At 56.5% G+C, this 21,350-nt stretch overlaps 1 protein-coding gene across 2 annotated transcripts; it reads left to right on the plus strand.

The window, feature by feature from the left end:
• The first annotated feature begins 14,129 nt into the window (after positions 1-14,129).
• Pkmyt1 (protein kinase, membrane associated tyrosine/threonine 1) lies at positions 14,130-21,251 on the plus strand. Of its 2 annotated transcripts, none has more exons than XM_048331964.1 (9): positions 14,130-14,325; positions 14,729-14,860; positions 17,160-17,619; positions 18,414-18,907; positions 19,575-19,681; positions 19,765-19,937; positions 20,099-20,259; positions 20,940-21,017; positions 21,097-21,251. In XM_048331964.1, the coding sequence occupies exons 3-9, from the start codon at positions 17,269-17,271 to the stop codon at positions 21,206-21,208; spliced, it is 1,476 nt and encodes a 491-aa protein (XP_048187921.1). In that variant the 5' UTR covers positions 14,130-14,325; positions 14,729-14,860; positions 17,160-17,268; the 3' UTR covers positions 21,209-21,251. The 2 variants fall into 2 exon arrangements, with proteins under 2 accessions (XP_048187921.1, XP_048187922.1); XM_048331965.1 differs by having other exon boundaries at positions 14,753-14,860.
• The last annotated feature ends 99 nt before the right edge of the window (positions 21,252-21,350 follow it).

Below are 21,350 nucleotides of genomic sequence, written 5' to 3' on the forward strand. Positions count from 1 at the left end.
CACCTCTCATCTGGCTGCAGGCCCAGCCCAGTCCTCAATCCCGGAAGCACAGGGGGAGGGCATGAGGGAGGAATGAACTCAGGGTTGGGGACACAGCAGAGGCAGGGCTCACCTGGTTTCTGGGTCTTCATGTCCCCTCCATGGCCTGCAGGAGAGAGGGGGTAAGGGGTGAGGAGTGAGGGGCTCCCCTCCTCTGGGTGTCCTCAGAATCCTGACTGCCTCTACCTGGGCCGTAGCCATTTTGAGCTGTAGGAGCTGTGGGAAAATGAAGATGCTGCAGCTGGACTGCAGGAGAATGAAGCCCAGCCTAGGGTGCTCGTGGGGTCCCCAGTCCCTCCACTATGGGCCTCTTTGCCCCTCCACTTTCTTTCACCCATGAAGCAGGGGCTTCTCCTCAGAGCTAGGCACAGCCCCCCTCAATGTGCTTAGTGACAGGAGCAGCGGGGACAAAGGGACATGAGCCATCTTCTCACCTGGCCTCTGAGGATTCATGCCCACTCCTAGGCCTGGAGAGAGACAGAGGCCATTGTGACTGCAGGCAGCCCCTCTGGAACCTCCAGCCCCCAGCCGCCCCCCCCATCCCTGTCTCGGCTCACCCCACCAGTCCAGGACCCAGGCCCTGTGACACACACCTGACCAGGCATCCCGTCCATTCCCATGATTGTATCCTGGGGGAAGAAATGGGTGGGGGTGGAGGTTCAGAAGGGGGCAACCTCAGAGACAGTCAGTGGTATGGTGGGGGTAGGAGGGGTCATCTCTGAGGCTTCCGGCCTCTCTTGGGCTTGGAATCACAGAAGCTGAGCCCCAGCCCAGACCGCCCACCAGCTCAACCTTCCCAAACAGACTCAACGCCTAGGGGAGCAATGGGGAGCAGGTGAGGCACCCAAGAATGCCCCTGCCAGGCTGCTTTCTGGACCCTGCTCTCTCCCCCCTGCTGTAGCTGGGCTCCTGTCCCAGGAGGGCTATAGTTCCCAGCCTATTCCCATACCCTGCAGAGAGGAAGGGAGGAGTGATGGGGTGCTCAGTTCTCCTAGGGTGCATGAGCAGAGATAGAACCAGGCAAGACTCACCTGGTTTCTGGGGTTTCACTCCCCCTCCAAAGCCTAGGGGACAATTAGGGAACAGGTAAAGCACCCAAGAATGTCAGAGCTAACCCAGAGCTCCAGCACCCGTTGTAGCTGTTCTGAGTAAGAGGATGTCTGAGGGAGAGAGAGGGGGAAGGAAAGGGAAGGGGGTACCCATCCCTAGGTGCCACCTCTGGGTGCTTCGGGGTCAGGCTAGAATACAAGGTATTCTGAGACTCCCCCAGGCCCCCCTCCTCATTCACCAGCCCTCCCATCTGAGGCCTGGGGAGCAGGGAAGAGGCTGTATGCATGCAGAACCCCAGACATCACTGTTACCTGGCTGGGCTCCTAGCCCATTCCTCCCTCTCCCAAATCCTGGGGCACAGAGGGAAAGGGGTGTGGGTGAGGGGAGGGGGGCTCAGTGTTCAGGAAGGCAGAGACAGGCTAGGGCAGGGCTCACCTGGTTTCTGGGGCTTCACATTTCCTCCATAGCCTGGAAGGGAGATAGGGAGCAGGTGAGGTACCCAGGCTCCCCATCTCCAGGCCTCCCCCAAACCCAGCTCTAACCCTACCTGGTCCATAGCCATTTTGAGATGCAGGGCCTGGGGAGGGACAGAAAAGGGCTCTGAACCCCAGCTGGTGGCCACAGGCTCTGCCCTTGCACCCTCCTTCCTTTCTGCCCCCAAGGGTGCCAGTCCCCTTATTTTCTGAGTGGCCAAATCCTGCTCCTGCCATTAACCATTATCATTCCTGTGCCTCTGCCACCTCCCAAACACGGTGGCTCTGCTGACCCCTTGCTCTCAGGCTTTCCCCCTTCTCTTCCATGCTGCTGCTCCCTTGGCTGTGTTCCCAGAAAGGTGCATCTCCGCCCCCCCCCCCCCCGGGAGCCCTGGGTGCCACATCTGGCTGCCTGGGTCTTTGGATGTCACAACCAGCGAGGAAGATGGCCTCCTCCTTCATCAAACACTAGCCAGACTTGGGGGTTCACACCTAGAATCCCAGCACTTGGAAAGAGAAAGCAGGAGAATGGCTACTTCCAGGCCAGCTACATAGCAGAGACTGTCTCATAAACAAAAACAAAAGGTGTGGGGGGAGGGGGGCAAGTTGAGCCTGTCAATGCACACCTGTAGTCACAGCTATGGAGGTCCAGAGGCCAGCCCAAGCAAGCAAACAAACAAACAACAACAACAACAACCCCTCAAGCTCCTACTTGAAAAATAACCTAAGGCATAAAGGATTCTAGGGGTTGAAGGCGTGGCTCTGGTGGTAGAGTGCTAGCCAATGAGTGAAAGAGTCACATACTGAGTTTGAGTCCTGGTCTCAGGAAAGAAAGAAGAATGAAGGGATGGAAGTGTGGCTCAATTGGTAGAGTAGAGCCTTTGCCTAGCAAGTATATGGCCCTGAGTTCAACCACCCAGGGCTCAAACCCCAGCACCACAAAAAATAAAAATAAGCACAAGGTGGGGCTGGGGATATGGCCTAGTGGCAAGAGCGCTTGCCTCTTATACATGAAGCCCTCGGTTCGATTCCCCAGCACCACATATACAGAAAATGGCCAGAAGTGGCGCTGTGGCTCAAGTGGCAGAGTGCTAGCCTTGAGCAAAAAGGAAGCCAGGGACAGTGCTCAGGCCCTGAGTCCAAGGCCCAGGACTGGCAAAAAAATAAAAAAATAAGGACAAGGAAAAGCGTTTAGTCCTTCCATCCAGATCCCCCCTCTCCAGGCACATCTAGGGTCTGTTCCCTCCCTCTATGGGTCTCTCTTCAATGCTCCATCTCAAGGCCCACCAGCTGTCCAGAGAACTATGGATAGCTCTCCTTCTGGCTTCCACTTCCTCTCTTCCAGAATGCCCAGGGTGTCTCTCCTTAGCAGCCTGGACCTTGGGCCATGCCACGGTCCTGTCTGCAGCCCCTGGGATCCAGCCCCTGGCTTTTTCAGAACACATGAGTCCATGGATTGGTTTGTTGAATGAGTGATGGGAGGCACACAGGCAGGTCTCACCTGGTTTCTGGGGTGGTAGTCCTCCCCCAAGGCCTGGGGAAAAAGGGGGACTGTCAGGCCCTCATACCAGCACCTTCACCCTGGGGAACCCTTGCTCTCTCAGAATTCAGGCTCACCTGGCAGAGTTCCAGCTCTGGGGAGGGCCCTGGCTCCCATCCTGTTCCCATTTCCCAGGCCTGGGGAGATAGATAAAAAAGAGGTAAAAAGGGATCTGGACCTGGGAGAGGCGCAGGCAGACTAAAGGGAGACAGGGGCAAGGAGGCCTTCACCTGGCTTCTGTGGTTTTCTGCCTCCTCCAAAGCCTGGGGGAGAGATGAAAAGGTGAGGATCCATGTTTGGGTATCCCCTGGAAACTCAGCCCTGGGCTAGCCACTTCCACCCTCACACCCTCTGCTAAGACCCGATGGGGTGGGAGGGGGACACAGGAAGTCTGGATATGCTCCCGTGGGGACATGGTTCTATCACCCCGCCCCATGGGCCTGCCAGTCAATCTTGTGAATTCCCTTTCAGTCCTGATCAAGGGAGAGCCTGGCTGCTGGGCTCCAGGATGGGGGCTGGGAAACACCCCTCCTCACCTGGCTGGGCCCCCAGGCCATTTCCATTGCTGAGTCCTAGAGGGAAAGTGAGGTATGAACAGACTGAGAGAGGACTTTGAAGGACAGGGCCACCCATGGGTGAGACCACAGCCAATAGGGTGGGGACAGTAGGCTCTGTTGACCTGGCTTCTGGGGCTTCCTGCCAGCTCCCAAGCCTTCAGGGAGACCCAGGGAGGATGCACCACATGCAGAACACACCCATCTCCTCAGTCCTCTTCTAGAAATGGCCTCTGACCTCCCCTAGATCCTCCCCCTCCCTAGTTTGAGGTCTTGGGCCTAGCCACCTGGGTGAGGTGCTGGGCTCCACCTCCTGGGAAACACCCTTCCCCCCCCCCCCTCGCTCCTATCCCATTCCCCTTGCCAAACCCTGGGAGTCAGAGCCGGAAGGAGCAAGGTTAGGCCAGGTGAGGCGTTTATGAGGGATGGGTGTGGACAGGATCACTGGCATAGGGCAAGGTTCACCTGGCTTCTGAGGTTTCGTACCTGCTCCAATACCTGAGAAAGATAGGAACCAGATGAGGCTCCTCAAGCCCTCCAGAACCCCCAAACCCTCACATGTGCCCCCCTCTTTCCCCTACCTGGTCCATGGCCATTCTGAGTTGAAAGGGCTGTGGGGAGAGAGGCAGAAGCTGGAGCCAGGCTGGTATGAGACTAGGTCATGGTAGTCTAGACAGCTGTGTGTGTGTGTCTGTGTGTCTGTGTGTATGTATGCGAACATATGCCCCAGGTCCTGAGGCTTGAACTCAGGGCCTGGGCGCTGTCCTGAATTTTTTTGCTCTAGGCTGGTGCTCCACCACTTGAGGCACAGTTCCACTTCTGGCTTTCTGCTAGTCAAGTGGAGACGAGTCTCCCAGACTTTCCTGTCGGGGCTGGCTTCAAAATGTGATCTCCAGATCTCAGCTTCCTGAGCAGCCAGGATCCCACAGTAAACCCCGAGTGCCCAGCTCTGGCCAGCTCATGTGGTATTCTCTCTACGGCAGGCCTCTGTGGCCCAGGTAACTCTTCCCTCAGGAAAAAAATGCCCAGAGAACAGCCTGGAACACCTGCCTGGGCTGAGACCATGTCTTAGAAGGCCAAGAATGGAAGCAGTCTCTGCAAACATAGTGCAAACTGAGGCAGAGACAGGAACAGGAAGAGTTGTCTGTAGAGATGATAGAGTGGGGCAGGGGCAAGGGGCAGGGCCTAGATGAGAAAGAGAGATTTGCCATGGGCTCCCAGCAGCCCCTCCCCTATGAATGAGAGTGGGGACCCTGGGGCTTTCTTCCCTCACCCTGGGGTAGCTGCCACCCCAGCATTCTCAGCTGCCAGGACTCCCCACCCCTGGAAAAGTACTAGTGCCCAAACTATTTTTGCCTTCAACATTTGGGGAGACTGGTAAGGGTGCTAAGCCATGGGGTGGACAGGTCTGGGGGGACACAGATAGAAATGGGCAGGGTACCTGGTTTGGGTGTTTTCTATTTCCTCCCTGGTCTAGAAAAAATGTGGAGGCTGAGCCTGTGTCCTCCCTCCAGAGCCAGCCCGGGCCCCTTTAGGTTCCCCCCACCCGGGGGGACAGAGCCAGATAGAAGAATAAGGAGGTGACTAGGACTTTGGAGGGACAGAGGGACAGGCATGTGGCAGATACTTACCTGGTTTCTGGGGCTTTGGACCCCCTCCAAGCCCTGGGGAGAGAGATAGAGGGGGTAAGGGGACACCAAGGACACACTTGCTCCCTGGGCTCCTTGTTTCATAGCCATTCTGAGAAGAGAGGCCTGATGGGAGAGATGTGTGGGGGGTGTCTGGGGCTTTTGTCTCCTCCCCAAACCCAACACCAGCACCCCTCTCTCCTCCTGCCCACCTTATGGAGTTACCAATTCTGCCTCCTCAAGAACGCCTTCCCCGCCCCCCCAATCTTCCAGCACTTCATGTAGCTGGGAGGGAGCTCCTGGGAAGGCCCCTGATCCCAGCCCATGGCTGTTCCTGTTCCCAAACCCTGGGGGACAGGGTAGGGGCAATCAGGAAGGTGGGAGGGGGGACGGGAAAGGTCTGAGGGACACTCACCTGGCCTCTGAGGCTTCATACCTGCTTTCGCATCTGCAGAGAAGAAAAGGGTCAGTCAAGGAGCTGAGGAGTCCCCTCCCCCATGAATACTGGTTGTAGGCTTCCCTGCCTTTGCTTTACCTCCTCCATAGCCATCCTGAGCCAGAAGGCCTGTGGGGAGAGGGAGAGATAAACTGGGGAGGTGTGAGGTCCTGGCTTAGATGGGGTGCAAGACTCTTAGACTCCTCCTTTGGACTAAGTTAGAACCCAGCAAACCCGAAAGACTCCCTACCTGCCCCCAGCCTTCAGTGGTCCTGTCCCTCCCCTCTGAGGTGGCAGTGGCAGGGAGAGGACACCTGGGTGTTGATGCTCCCAGCCCCTAGTCTCACCTGGTTGGGCTTCCAGCCCATTTCTGTTCCCGAATCCTGGGGGACAGAACAAGGTCAGGGTGTGATAAAGGTTTGAGAGTGGGAGCACAGAGCTGGGACAGGACTGGATCACCTGCCTTTAGAGGCTTAGCACCCCCTCCAAAGCCTGGGGAAAAGACAGGGAGCAAGTGACCAACCCTGGCAGAGGGGGTCCCCAGAACCCCCACCAGCTCATAGCCATCGGGGCAGCACATCTTCCTTGTCTACACCAGCTGAGCTAAACTGCTCTCCCCTTCCTCCCTCTCCCCAGTTGTTGGGCCTAGAGGCGCCGAGACATATGGAGGTTAGACATGACCCCTTGTGTTTGTTTTCTTCTTTCTTCTCAGTACTGGAATTTGAACTTCTGACCTGAAGCTTGCTAAGCAGGCACTCGACCCCTTGAGCCATTCCCCCAGCCCTTTCTTTCTTTCAGTATTTTTCATGTAGGAGCTTGCATTTTCATCCTAGATGGCCTCAGATGGATCCTCTTACCCTTGCCTCTCACATAGCTGGAATTACAGACAGGAATCATCATGTCTGGCTTATCTGTTGAGCTAGGGTCATGCTAACTTTTTGCCCAGGCTGTCTTGGAACCCCAGTCCTCCAGATCTCTGCTTCCCATGTTCCCAGGTTTACAGGTCTGCATCACCATTCCTGGTCCATGTCCCCCCATGTTAATGAGATGCCTGTCCCCACATGCTCTGCGGCTGCCCTGCCCCCTCTTTGTGGGGGAGAGACCACAAGTACCCTGCCCCCTGCCCCTCACACTCCCCACCAACCCTCACCTGCTCCAAGACCACTGAGGGAGCCATAGCCTGTGGGGGAAATGAGATGTCTAACTTTGGGGGGGACAGATGCTGATTTTCAGCCCTGCCACCCCTCAGCCAGCTTTACCTGCTCTGTAGTCTTTTGGGCTCCCGAAGCCTATGGGGTTGGAAAGAGGGGAGAACTTAGGAGTGGCAAGAAGGGCCATCTGCAAACCACCTTCACTCTCTGGGCCTCACTGGTCACAGGAGTGGTGGCCAGAGAACTAGGTGCATCGTCTGGCAGCCAAACAGGTGAAGCTGGCATAGAGGAAGGTATCTGAGCTGTACCCCTCGGGGGTCAAGGGAAGAGCCCACTGGCACTTTTTCATCAGAGCCCACACCTCTCCTTTCCAATTCTAAAGTCTTCCTTCCTGGATGGCCCACCTGTTGGCCTCCTGTTCACCCACATCCCTCCCACCGCTCCTTCACAGTGGGTCTCAGGAGGGGCCCTTCCTCCCCACCTTAGCACCTGCCAGGAGCCAACCTTGACACTCAGCCCCACCAGTCCCAGCCCCTGAGCCCTGCAAGCTCCTCCCCACCCCACCCCACCCCCACCCAGCCTCTAAGCCTGCTGCCTCTGGCACCCTCTCCTGTCACAGCCTGTCTGCCCTTCAAGGCCAGCTGGGGCCCCTTCCATCTGTCCTTCCTAACAGAGTGGACTGATGACAGCACTGCCTGCCAGGAGACCGGGTCCCAGCGCTGCTGAGAAACATCTGGGACAGGCCCAGAGAGCTCTAACATCTGGACCAGGCCCAGCTAGCTCCAAGATCCCCCAGGACCGCAGGGCCTTCTCCTCTTTCCTGATCCCAGTGTCCAGAGGGGTGGGGGTGCTTACCTTGTCCCAGGCCAGAAGAGAGTTTGGGCAGCCCTGGGGAAGCAAGGTGTGTTTTGAGGGGGGGGGCAGGAATAGGGTCTCAGAAGCTGAGGTGTCCATCCCCCCAGAACTCCCAGTCCTCCCTGCCTGAATTCTCCAGCCCAGGCTCCCCAAATCACAACTCTCTCTGGATCTGCAACCCCAGCATCTTGTCCATGCTCTGTCTGACCTCCAGCCCCCACCAGCTGCCTTGGCCCGGACACCTGCCCTCACCCCCTTGCAGGCTGTCAGGAGTCAGGCAGAACAGGAGGAAGGCTGTGTGCAAGGCCCAGGTGCCCATGACGCCTGTGGGGAGGAGGAGAGCTGGGCATCCTTTGAGTCTTTAAATACCCCTGCTGGGTGGGGATCCTCACTCAGGCCCCCCAACAGTGAGGGGCAGAGACTTTCTGCCTATAGACCCTAGGAGGCCAGGTCCCCACCTCCCCCTGCAGCAAGGCAGGCGTCTGGCTCCCTGGACCTCCTCTCTGCCATACCCCTCATCCATCATGGGTGCTGACAGCTATGAGAGGGCCCCCACCTGTCCCCCCACCCCAGTGCTCCTCCACCCCTGTCGGTGATCAGGCCCTGGCGCCAGGCCTGGAGGGCTCAGATGTCCCCTCAGCAGCTGGCAAGGGGCACGCTGGCACCCTAGGCCCAGCCCAAACACAGCTGGGGTGAGACAGAGTGGGAGCCAGGGCCAGAAACGTGGGCGGAGCTGGCACTGAGCGCAGAGAGTTACTGTGCTGTGGAGGGAGACAGCAGGGAGCTGCAGAAGCCACAGCGGATCAAAAGCTGTCTGACAGGTGGAGGGAGTCCTCAGGGATCCTGTCTGAAGTCTGATCTTGACATCTCCTGGACCACACAGGAGACAGGCCTTTGGTTCCCAGTGGAGGATGGGAGAGACCCAAGCCTTCAACCCCAGAGCTATGCTTCTCCTTGCACACACACACACACACACACACACACACACACACACACACATGGGTGTACCCAGGCTAGTCAAGAGTCCTGTTGTTCTTGAAGTGAACACACTCTGGGTCTGCTGCTTGGGGTGGGTGGGGAGGGATTGCTGAGGCTGGCTGTAGAGGAGTACTTGGGGTCTGGGCACAGCTCTCACACCTGGGGGGAAGGTGGAGGGGCCTGGAGCTGGGATGTGTGCAGGGTGTCTGATGGGGAAGAGGAAAGCCAGGGCGGGGGTCTAGACATAAGGCGCCAGTCCTCTCCAGACCCAAAGTGAGTCTGTGGACCCCACAGAGCTGGCTGCAGATAGCACTGTCTCAGTCCCCAGGCCCTGGGCCCAAGCCCAGGAGGCCCCACTCTCTGCCTGTGTGCTGGCCCACCCCCTGCCTGGCCAGCCCCTCCTGGCACTGCTGGCTGAGGAGGCCGCCCAGGCTTGGCAGGGTGGGAGTCTAGAAAATATCTTCAGTGAGGAAAGGACAGAGGCAGCCTTGGTGTGGAACACCCTGAGCACACTACATCTACAGGCCAACCCAGCCAGCAGCCTATGGTAGGGCTAATGCGTGGCACCCCTCATTCCAAGGCCGGCTCCCTCACACCTCGCTTCCCTCCTGGCTCCTCCATGACTGGGGCTGCTCCCCTCTTGCTGCGATCTCTCCCCACACACAACGACTCATACCCTCAATCATGGGCACAACCATGCCCAGGGTACCCCCCCCCAACCATTGCATGAGGTCTCTCTGCTGACCACCTGCAGTCCAGTGCTTCAGCCCTGTGCTTTGTGTGCCACCTCCTTCCCTGCCCTGCGTCCAGGGGTCATCCAGTGGCCACTGCAAGGGACAGAGGGGTGGTCCCTAGCCCCAGCCAGCCTGGCAGAGCCCAGGACAGCTGGGATGGGGAGGGCCTTCCTGCCAGGCCACCTGCTCTTGCCCTTTGGCCTCAGGCATGGCTTGCTGGTCTCCCCACCAAGGCCAGATGAATGCCCTGTGAGTTATCAAGCTTGGCACTGGGTTGAGGAGAGGTTCAGATGCCTACTTGATCTGGCTTGGCACCTTGGGCAGGAATCCAGCCTTCCCAAGATGTCCCTCCTGGAAAGGTGTGTGAGGGGTGATGGTATGAGCCCCTCAGGCAAGACATCCTTATTTTACATTGGGGAAACAGAGGTGGATGGAAAGCATTTGTTTAGAGGCTGTGGCTTCTAAGTGGTGGGATGGAGGCTGAACCCAGGCAGACCAAAGGGTCTACTCCTTGGGTAGGTTTTTTTGTTTTGTTTTGTTTTTTGGTGAAGTACTGGGTCTTGAACTCAGGATTTGGGCTCTGTCTCTGAGGTATTTTGTTCAAGGCGAACACCCTGTCACTTGAGCTTCACTTCATGCTTTTTGCTGGCACAGACTTGCATGCTCAGGCTCTCTTCAAACCATGATCCTCAGATCTCAGCCTCCCAAGTAGGTAGCTGAGACTCCATGGCATCCTGTTCTTAGATGCTCTGCGTGCTTGGCGAAGGCTGCAAGCCAGGCTCCTTGAGACCTGAGATAGCCTACGGCCTCCCTACCCAGCTCCAGAAGCCCAGAAGTACAGACCCACAGGGATCACCCACAGGATGCCAGGAAAGTTTGGCCAGGAGGAGGCAGACAGAGAGACTCAGTGGGGCCACATGGGAGGTACAGGCTGAGCGCTTGCTTAGCCCCTGCCAGGCTGCCTGGGTTCTGGCATGAACCTATGGAAAATACCAGACAGCCAGGGCCAACTTGACAGCCACTTAAGACCCACAATACCACCACTCTCACCCTCAGCACAGCCAGGCCCTCGGCTCACCCACACCCAGTTCCACCCAGGCAGGGTCTGCCTGGAGAGCACAAGACCTTGGTGCCTAAAGAGCCTGAGGCAGAGCCCTGGCCTGGGCTATCAGGTACAGTGGCCTAAAGAGAATGTGGGTCTGAGAAACTCCTGAGGCACTAGGGCTGGGGCCAAGGATGAAGTGACAGCTGGGTTTGTGGAAGTATAGGACAGAGGCCCAGGAAGTCCACTGCCTAAAATGGCACTGCCTGTGTCAAAGGATTCTCAGCCAGCTTCTGGGCCCCAGCAGCACCTGTGAGAATGGGAATTCAGGAGGACAGCTGGAGGGGAAACAAGGCGCCTGTGGGCAGACATCTTCTGCACCCACAGCTGTGTGATGTCGCCTCGCCTCCCACCCCTGCCCTGCCCCTGCTCCACTGCCCTCTGGGCAGCCCTTAGCCCAGGCCTGAGCTTCAGCTTTGCTTGTCTGCCTCTGACACACCTGCCCAGGCATTCCCCAGGCCCTCCTCACTATGTGCAAGGCTGACCTGGATGAACCCCTTCTCCCCCATCTACAGCCAGTTCATTGAAACCTCAGATAGGGCTGGGGATATGGTCTTAGTGGCAAGATTGCTTGCCTTGAATACATGAAGCCCCGGGTTCGATTCCCCAGCACCACATATGTAGAAAATGGCCAGAAGTGGCACTATGGCTCAAGTGGTAGAGTGCTAGCCTTGAGCAAAAAGAAGCCAGGGACAGTGCTCAGGCCCTGAGTTCAAGCCCCAGGACTGGCCAAAAAAGAAACCTCAGATAAATGTGAATAGGTACTCAGAGAAGCACACACAGACATATACGTACAACATCACAAATACATAGCAACCAGGGGTGGGAATGTGGCTCAGTGGTAGAGTGCTTGCCTAGCATGCAGGAGGCCCTGGGTTCGATTCCTCAGTACCACATAAATAGAAAAAGCTGAAAATGGCACCGTGGCTCTAATGGTAGAGTGCTAGCCTTGAGCAAAAGAAGCTCAGGACAGTGCCTAAGCCCCGAGTTCAAGCCCCGGGACTGGCCAAAAGAAACAACTTAGCAACCAGAAGAGAATGTGGCCAGTCCCTAGAAGATCCCACTTTCCCAGCTGAAGTAATTTCCCCTCTTCTGTCACTTTATGCTGTTTGTAGTCCCATCAGCCTCCCCCTCACTACCTCGGAAGTCCGAGGTGCTATTGCAGCAAATGGACTCACGGGGGCACATGGGGGCCGCTGGGACTAGAGGGAGGGTGGGTCCTGTGAATGCAGCAGCTGGGCAGAGTTCTGAGATTTCCCTGGGTCCAGAGCTTTGGTTTTTGAACCCTGAGATCACAGGCCTCTCGGTGACCTGGGGTGCATGGGGGTCCTGGCCCCTCTCCAGAGGCCTTCTTTTGCTACTGGCAAAAACTGCGCAACACCATTCAGATGGTGAGGTGGGGTGTTGTTGTTATTACACCAGAAGACTCTCAGGGTGTGCTTGTTCACATTCATTTTGTCAGGTAGTACTCCTTGCCCAAGAGGAGGGAGCACTATGAGCCTCCGAGTTTACACAGGCGGAGGCTGTGGCACAGAGCAGGAATGCAGCTCTGATTTTCCCTGCACCACAGCTGGCATCCAGTATCACATTTATATTAGAAGAGTGATTTTAAATGATCTTTTCTTTTTTTTTCGGCCAGTCCTGGGCCTTGGACTCAGGGCCTGAGCACTGTCCCTGGCTTCTTCCCGCTCAAGGCTAGCACTCTGCCACTTGAGCCACAGCGCCGCTTCTGGCCGTTTTCTGTATATGTGGTGCTGGGGAATCGAACCTAGGGCCTTGTGCATCTGAGGCAGGCACTCTTGCCACTAGGCTATATCCCCAGCCCTTTTCTTTTCTTTTCTTGGCTTTCTTTCTTCTTTTAGGGCTGGGGATTGAACCCAAGGTCTTGTGCAGGCAAGGCAATTGCTTTACCACTGAGTTACATCTCCAGTTCTTTCTTTCTTTTTTTTTTTTCAGAGTGCAACATCTGTAGTTAAACAACTTTATTAACATAGGCAGTGATTAACATTCACATCTATTATGTCACATCATACAAATGTAAATACAAAATTACTACAGTACAATATATATTCTCTGCATGATCCAAAATATTTGGTGGCCCCAAAACCTTTCTCTCTTTTTTGAGACAAGATTTTCCTTGTGTAGCACATGCTGGCCTTGAATTCACCACCTTCCCACCTCAGACTCCCAAGTGCTGGAATTACAAGCATGTAATACCAAGGTTTTTGTTTTGTTTTAGTTTAGTTTAGTTTTGTTTTTGAGATAAGGTCTGACTAGACTGCCTAGGGTGACTTCCAACTTCTGGGCTCAAGTGGTCTTCCTGTCTCAGTGTCTCAAGTACTAGGATTATAGGCTTATACCACAGTACTCAGCTGCTGCTTTTTTTTTTTTTTTAAATCATTCATTATAGATCAGACTTTGAAGGCTGAGAAGTGTGGAAGGAGCCTGTCTTGGAAAAGGGGCTGGCAGAAGTAGCTCCAGGCAGTTGGTCTTGCAGGTGTCTGCACCAGCCGGGGGTCCTGAGTCCAGGTCTTGGACCAGCCCTGAGTCACCAGGGGTGGCTGCCAGAGATGCTAATGGAAAGGCAGGTGCGTGGAGGTAGGCTTTAGCCCAGCACTAAGCCCTGGGCCTAACTAGGTGCCTCTCCATCCTCAATTCTGATCCTGTGAGACTGATCTGGGAAGGCTGGCCTTAGAGCATGACTCCCCAGCACCCCGAGACACAGATCAAAGCCCCCTCTGTGAAGAAGCAAGGCCCACCCCAGCTTGCTCTATGTAGGCCCTCTGCTAAGCGCTTTAAAGGGATCAGTCCAGCATCACCTGCTCCGTTTTTCCAGGAGAGACTAATCTGATGCTCAGAAAAGCCCAGCTTGTTACCACAAGGTCATCCAGCCACAGCAGCTGAGTGAGTTCTCAGCTGAGCTAGGGAAAGCGGCCTCAGAAGTGGCTGATCCTGTGCCTGAGAAGAGTCTGTTTAATACAGGACTCTAGGCACCCACACAGACTAAAGGAGGAAACCCTCAGGGGAGGAACACAAAGGTGTAACTTCTCTGAACATTTAAAATACTATTTATTGGACTCCAGTAAATGGAAAAATAAAATAAAGAGTAGTCTGTTTACAGGGCTTCCAGGAAGAGGTGGCGTTTCATGGCCGCTGCATCATGGGGGAAAGTGGAGTGCGTCTCCCCTCAAGCACTCGTGCCAGTCAGGAGGAAGGAGGGTGGGGGACAGCACCGGGCCTGGTTCCTCCCCGGACTGCGGCTGCTCCTTTTATGGACTCCAGAATTAAGGAAGCGCAGCGAGGGCAGTGGGTGTCGGAACCCAGGTCTGGAGGCCGGTAGGAGTGGGGAACTGAGCAGGGCGGGGCGAGGAGGACTCGGCCTGATCGCTAGACCTGAACCCACAGCTAGACCGCACCTACGCCAGCGGCGGGACGCAGCGCGCCTGCGCAGTAAGAACTCTAGGGGGGGCAGGGGGCGTGGCTGCGGCGGCGCGCACGCAGGGCGTGGGGGCGTGACTAGCATCCGGCGCACCGGAGCCGGAGAGGGGGCGGGGCCCTGGGCGGTCCTGGGCGGGGCCTCGAGGCCGGTTTGGAATTTTTGGCGCGAGCCGGCTCCGCGCGCGTTCACGGGCCGTTCACCCCGCCGGGAGAGCCCTTCACGGGGGCGTCCGGAGCCGCCGCCGGCAGACCCCGGCTCCCTCGACCGTCCTGAAGCCTCCCGTGGCCTCCGCTGACCCGGAATCTGGGACCTCGCTGCCGCGCCCCGCCCCGCCCCGCGGACCCAGGTGAGCTCAGACTCGGCCCCGAGGGCCCCGCGCTCCGGGGCAGCTCCTTGCCGGGCCCACCCTCACCCACTTCTTCTCAAGTGCCCACCCTCTGAGGTCCCTCGGGTCTCTAGGGCTGCCCCACCCCTCCTTCCGCCCTGGGCCGGCCCTGCCCTGCGGGCCCCCTCCTGGGCTGTGGCGGAAGGCCCCGCCCACCCACCTACCCACCCTCCAGCCCCGCTCCGCCCACCCACCCTCCAGCCCCACCCCGCCCTCCCCACCCTCCAGCCCCACCTCGCCCCTTCCCTCCCTCCCTGCTCTTTGATCCAAGAACCCCTTTCCCTGCACTGCCCCCTGTACTCGCCCCTCCCCCGCCCCCTTTCTGTTTCGTCCCCTGCTCTGCCGGCTCTTCCCCCGATGACAGCCCGGCTACCCAATTGCTCGCCAGAGATTCCTGCCCCTCTTCCACGAAACGGTTCAGCCGCTGCATCTGCCCGGGAGGAGCTCACAGTCTAGCCGCTCCGTGGTCAGCCCGTGTGTCTTGTCCAGTGAAAGGGTGAGATCCCGGACCCCTGGGAACTGCGGAGGTCGCACTGGCCGGGCCCCGACTCAGAGCCACCCTGGATTTCCCCTCACAGCCCCCTACTCCTCCACCAGCTTGTCCCACACCAAGGGCTGTTTGGTGCTCGGACTTAAGTGACAATTGACATCAGACCTGGAACTGGCTTAAGACTGGCAGTGGTTCAGGGCTACCCATGTGTCCTGAGATCCTGACATCCTAGTTCTTCACTTTGAGAAGTTGTGGGGTATGATTCTTTTCATTTTTCTTGTTTGTTGAAGTGGGGGGGGGGGTCTTTAGAACCCAGGGCCTTTCCCAGTGCTAGGTAAGTGCTCCACCACTGACCTACACTCCCAGCCCTGCCATGGGATCCTTGAAGTCCATAGAGGCAGCTGAAGGGTCCCCAAGGATGTAAGAGCACCTTCCCAGCTTCTCAGTGCCCCTCTCCTCACTAGCTCACTCCCTCAGCCCAGGAGGCCCTCCACTCTTCAGGTGACTAATCCTGAAGTCAACAGTACACCTGGTAGGTTTGGCATGTTTGGATACATTGTGGCTTCCCTCCAAAGTTGCTTTCTTGTTTTTCTTTCAATTCCAACATTGTAACAACACTGCAGCCCTCTCTGCCCCATCTGCTCATACAGTCACTGACACCATGGGACAGCTAGCAGTACTTTGTGTGTCCTTTCAATGATAACCGAGAACACGGTTTATGATAGCAGTTAGCATTTATGCCCAGCACCAAGCTAAGTCCTTCATGGAGCCAGTACAGAACTACAGGTCTGCAAACTCCTGGCACCAGCTGAATCACAGAATTCAAAAAGTCTCAGATTTAGAAAACTAATTTAGAAGGCTAATATTAGTACATATGTAGGACAGCACTTACATGTCTGAGGCATCATCCTAAAATCAATATCTGCCATAAAATATGTAATATTTACACTGAAAGGTAATCAGGGCTATCTGTTTCACAACCTCCCACCTCCCCCATGCAAGATCTTGGAGCTATGTTATGGAGCTGGGACAGGACAGGGAGACGCTTTGCTCTAAGTGGTGCAGGGCAGTGGCTTCTGGTCTTCTCTGCTTTCCTCTCCCAGTGAGTCTCTTCTGTTAATGAACTGGGATTTGGGGAGCAGGCTCCACAGCTTGCTGGACCTGATAAGAGCCCCCTCCCTGAGGGTAGCAGGTAGAAGGGAGCCTCTGGCCTGTCTGTCACATGGAGCTGGGGGGAGGAGCTGAGAAGTACCTTCTAGACAGATACCTAAACTTTTTTTTTTTTTTTTTGTCAGTCCTGGGCCTTGGACTCAGAGCCTAAGCACTGTCCCTGGCTTCTTTTTGCTCAAGGCTAGCACTCTAACACTTGAGCCACAGCACCACTTCTGGCTTTTTCTATATATGTGGTGCTCAGGAATCGAACCCAGGTCTTCATGTATGTGAGGCAGGCATTCTACCTCTGTGCCATATTCCCAGCCTGAACTTTAACCTGAACTTTAACTGGCTGGAGGGGTAGGGGAGCCCCTTCTCCTTGGCCCACAGTGCTCCAAGGAGACATATATGTTCAATTACCAAGATTTGGTAGGTTCTCTTGTTTTCATTTATCTATCTATCTATCTATCTATCTATCTTACTATCTTACTATTTTGCCAGTCCTGGGGCTTGAACTCAGGGCCTGGGGCTCTGTCCCTGAGCCTCTCTGGGCTCAAGACTAGCGTTCTACCACATGAACCACAGAGCCACTTCTGGCTTTTTCTGTTTATGTGGTACTGAGGAATTGAACCCAGGGCTTCATGCATGCTAGGCAAGCACTCTACCACTAAGCCACATTCCCAGACTGTAGGTTTTCTTGGGTAAAGGTTTCTTCCTTCAGGTGCTTGGATGTAATTTTCACCTGTTCTTCCTGCATCTTTGGGGGAAGCCCATAGGACTCCATGCTGCCCACCTGAAGTAGAGCCCTGGTAAATCAGTTCTGACACCACAACTATGAGAATAAAAAAAAGAAGAGAGAAACTTCTGCAACTCAGAGCTTCTTTAAAAATGTCTTTTATTTTGGAATTAAATTTTCCCCTCAAGAGCTTGGAAGGAGTCAGAGATAGGCTGTATAGCTGGTTGTCTGAGGGGGCTGGACATGCAGGCATCTGACCCAGAGCTCCCTCTCCTTTACCCTCTTAACCTCTCCACTGGGCTGGGAGAGACTCGGGGACACAAGTCTATGGGTTCCATGTCATGTTTCTGCCACCTCCAAGATATAGATGCTGCAGGGTGCAAATGTGCATTCTCTTGTCCTCTGCCTTTCTTGCAGGTGCTGTGGCCCCAGGGCCTCTGTGTTCTAGTAGACCTGGCTCTGAGCTCACAGAACCAGGTGTTATTTAAGAGGTCACACTGCTCTGCACTCAGCCTTCACGCTGGCCATGCCTGTGCCCACCGAGGGTACCCCGCCGCCCCTGAGTGGTACCCCTGTTCCAGTACCAGCCTACTTTCGCCATGCAGAGCCAGGCTTCTCCCTCAAGAGACCTGGGGGCCTCAGCCGAAGTCTCCCACCCCGGCCTCCTGCCAAGGGCAGCATTCCCATCAGCCGTCTCTTCCCTCCTCGGACTCCTGGCTGGCACCAGCCCCAGCCCCGGAGGGTGTCATTCCAGGACAAAGCATCAGAGCCCCTGAAAAGCCCTGGGTATGACCCCAGCCGGCCAGAGTCCTTCTTCCAGCAGAGTTTCCAGAGGCTTAGCCGCCTGGGCCATGGCTCCTATGGAGAGGTCTTCAAGGTGAGTTAGGGGACCATTTCCCAGGCTCATCTTGGGGATCCCATGCCTCACTGCACTAGATAGCACAACATCCTGGGCAGCCTGTTTCTCTCTCTTTCTCTCCCTTCACAGTCCATCTCTCCTGGGCTGACAGCCCTTCCTCTGTGCTTAGACTTCTCCCAAGCCCTCATGCAAGCCCCACAGGGCTGTCCCATGCACACTGGCCTCTTGTCCGGAACCTGGCACAGCCTGCAGTGGCTCCTGGATGACATCTCTCTATCTGGATCCAACTGTGCTGGGGTTCTTGGCAAACTCTGCCTGGCTCCTGGAGCTGGCCTAAATGCATACCGCCCCCCCACCCCCACCCCGCAGACTGGCAGGCTCAAAGCTACCCTATGCCTACCACCTTTTTTTAAAAAAATATATTTTCCACAGACTTACATTTTCTTTAAAATAATAGCTTTCCCTGGCACAGTACTGTGTAAAAGCAATCTTATTACAAATACCAGCAGTGTGAGCCCCTGAACCAGCTCTCCTCAGAGGAAAGCTGTGTACTGTAGCACACTGTCCCGTTGTCCTGCGTTAGCACTGCACCTTGGGCAGTCTGAGGATCAGAGCACATGGGTTCTCCCCGCCTGCACCATTGCTGGCTCTCAGCATACCACCCTACCAATGGAGGTTTGTCAGTTTTGTTGTTTCTGTATGCATGGGTCTCCCTAAGACAGATAGGTTACAATCTTCCTCTCCCCCATATGTGAAATCTTCACATCTGCTGATTGTCCCTCGACCTTGCCTGTGATTATCACCTCTTCCAGGTACGGTCCAAGGAAGATGGCCGGCTGTATGCAGTTAAGCGTTCCATGTCGCCCTTCCGGGGCCCCAAGGACCGGGCCCGGAAGCTGGCTGAGGTAGGTGGCCATGAGAAGGTGGGCAAACACCCACGCTGTGTGCGGCTGGAGCAGGCCTGGGAAGAGGGTGGCATCCTGTACCTCCAGACAGAGCTGTGTGGGCCCAGCCTGCAACAACACTGTGAAGCCTGGGGTGCCAGCCTGCCTGAGGCCCAGGTCTGGGGCTACCTGCGGGACACTCTGCTGGCCCTGGCCCACCTGCATGGCCAGGGCTTGGTCCACCTTGATGTCAAGCCTGCCAACATCTTCCTGGGGCGCCACGGCCGCTGCAAGCTGGGTGACTTTGGGCTGCTGGTCGAGCTGGGTACCACTGGAGCTGTTGAGGCCCAGGAGGGAGACCCCCGCTACATGGCTCCAGAGCTGCTACAGGGGTCCTATGGAACAGCGGCAGATGTGTTCAGGTGAGGACTAGCGTGTGGAGGATGTTATAGGTGGCCATCAAATAAAGGGACTTGCCAGGAGTGAAGCGCCATCCTGGCTTTAGGTTAGACACTTGGCCTCAGGCCTGGGAGCTGCTGCCTGTCTTCCAGCTCTGAGGTACCCAGAGTAAGCTGCTCAGAAGCAGTGCAGCCTTGGGAGCCCCTTTCCTCACAGCTCCATTGGAAGAGTGGCAGCTGTACCCAATCCCAGGAAGGCATGATACTGACGTGCTAGGGCATTGCCTCAGTCCCCAGTTAGCCACCATGTCTGGGCACAGGCTCTGGGTTTTAGTTCAGGCTGGCAACCACTGCCCCTCCTCCATTGCCGGTACCTGATAGTCTCAGCAAAACTGTGATGATCTAGTAACCATAGAAACCATGGTGCCTGTCAGTGGGGTTCGGGAGGGCCTCCACTATAGCATGTCAGCTGCAGGGGATGTGTTTATATTCTACAAGGTCTTTGTGCTGCCTAGGGTATATTGGCTCTCCAGAGGCCTTCTCAGAACCCCCACCCTCCTCGCCCCATCTCCCTGGCTTATGGTAGAACCTCTCCTGCCCTTCACTTGCTTCACGGGACTGGAGATGGTATCTGTGGGAACCAGCCCCGAGGCTGACACTGTTCATTCTGTCCCTCTCTCTGTCCTCCTAGTCTGGGTCTCACCATCCTGGAAGTGGCCTGCAACATGGAGCTGCCCCGTGGTGGGGAAGGCTGGCAGCAGCTGCGCCAGGGCTACTTGCCCCCTGAGTTTACTGCTGGTAAGTGGGGACCCAGGAGCAGGGGCTGGTGGTGGAGGTACCACTGGGCTGGGACCCCTGACATGGCCCTGTCTTGTGCCTAGGTCTGTCTGCTGAGCTGCGTTCTGTCCTGGTCATGATGCTGGAGCCTGACCCCCAGCTCCGGGCCACGGCCGAGGCCCTGCTGGCCCTGCCCATGCTGAGGCAGCCAAGGCCCTGGAGTGTCCTCTGGTGCATGGCTGCAGACACACTAAGTCGTGGCTGGGCCCTGTGGCAGGTATGCCCCACTGTGTTGGCTGCCCACGAGCTTCCTGCCACCTCAGGCTCCCTTCCTTACATGCAATATAGCCCAGGTCGTCCTCAAGCTCATAATCCTGCTGCTTAGCCTCCCAAGGGCACAGATTATAGCCACGGTGCTTGTCCTCCGCATCTTCTCAGGCCCTGCTCACGCTGCTGTGCTGGCTCTGGCATAGCCTGGCTCACCCTGCAAGTTGGCTGCAGCCCCCAGGGCCACCGACCACCCCTCCCGGCTCACCATCCTTCGGCCCCCTCCTGGACAGCAGCCTCTCCAGCAGCTGGGATGAGGACAGCATAGGGGGGTGAGACACCACTCCCAGGGTGATAAATCCCTGGCTGTCAGCACATGGGAGGAGGCAGGGGCCTCATGGAGATGGATACATGGGCTTTGCCACCAACCTGGCTTCTGTCACACCTTGAGCAGTGCGGCCTGGCCTGCGTGAATGTGGCTGTGTCACAGCACAGTGCCACACTAGGGAGGGCAGGGCAGAGGGCCAGCAGGGCTGCAGCCACCTCCTCAGTAGAGGCTGCCCCTGCCCAGGAACAAGACACTGTCCTTCCCTGGTGTAGATGCCTCCAGAGCCTGGGAGCACCCGCCCTGAGAGGACTACCCTAGTCCCAGGTGCCTGGTGGCCGAGAGAGGCTGTAATTAAGAAACCGCAGCACAGAAAAGCCACGTGTTCCACGTAGGCTCTCGGGAGTTCTCCCTCCCTTATAGTAATGTGTCCCTCACTCCAGGCACTTCAGAGCAGTGCCAGAAAAGCTTCGTTTACCAAGAGTTCACTTGACATCAAAGCCTGTCTGTCCTGAATAGGGGGGAGGGGGGCCTTTGAGAACTGCTAGGCTGAAGGAAGGAGAAGGTACACAGTGGGCAATGTGTTTTACTGTCCCCACTGTGGACTTGGAGCCCTGGTAGGGCCAGAACTGGTTTTGCCCTGGACTCACCCCTTAAGGCCTGGTTGTTTTCCCCACTTCCCTACAGGCCCTCGCTCTCCCCAGAGCCCGTCCTGTCCCGGGCCGCCAGGAGCACCTCCACGCCCCAGGGCAGGTACATGTGGAGGTGAGCAGCCTGGGGACTGGGCCAGCTGGAACTGGTTTTGGGTTCCTGAGTATCATTCCTCTTTCCTCCTTCCCCCAAGGGACACCCAGGACCTAAGTGATATGGACACAGAGACTCCTCGGGGCTCCTATCCCTCTTTTGAACCTCGGAACCTCCTCAGCCTTTTTGAGGACTCTCTGGACCCAGCCTGAGTTGTGGGCCCAGCTTCAGTGCTTTTAACCATTTACCCCTTCTTCAGCCCCTTCCCCTGGAAAGCTGGGGTCCCTCTGGGAACTCCTGTATCTAATAAAAAGTTGAATCTTGGGAACACCCAAGCTTGCTCACATGGCAACA

The sequence above is a fragment of the Perognathus longimembris genome, chromosome 23 (genome assembly GCF_023159225.1).
Source record: "Perognathus longimembris pacificus isolate PPM17 chromosome 23, ASM2315922v1, whole genome shotgun sequence".
Classification (NCBI taxonomy): domain Eukaryota; kingdom Metazoa; phylum Chordata; class Mammalia; order Rodentia; family Heteromyidae; genus Perognathus; species Perognathus longimembris.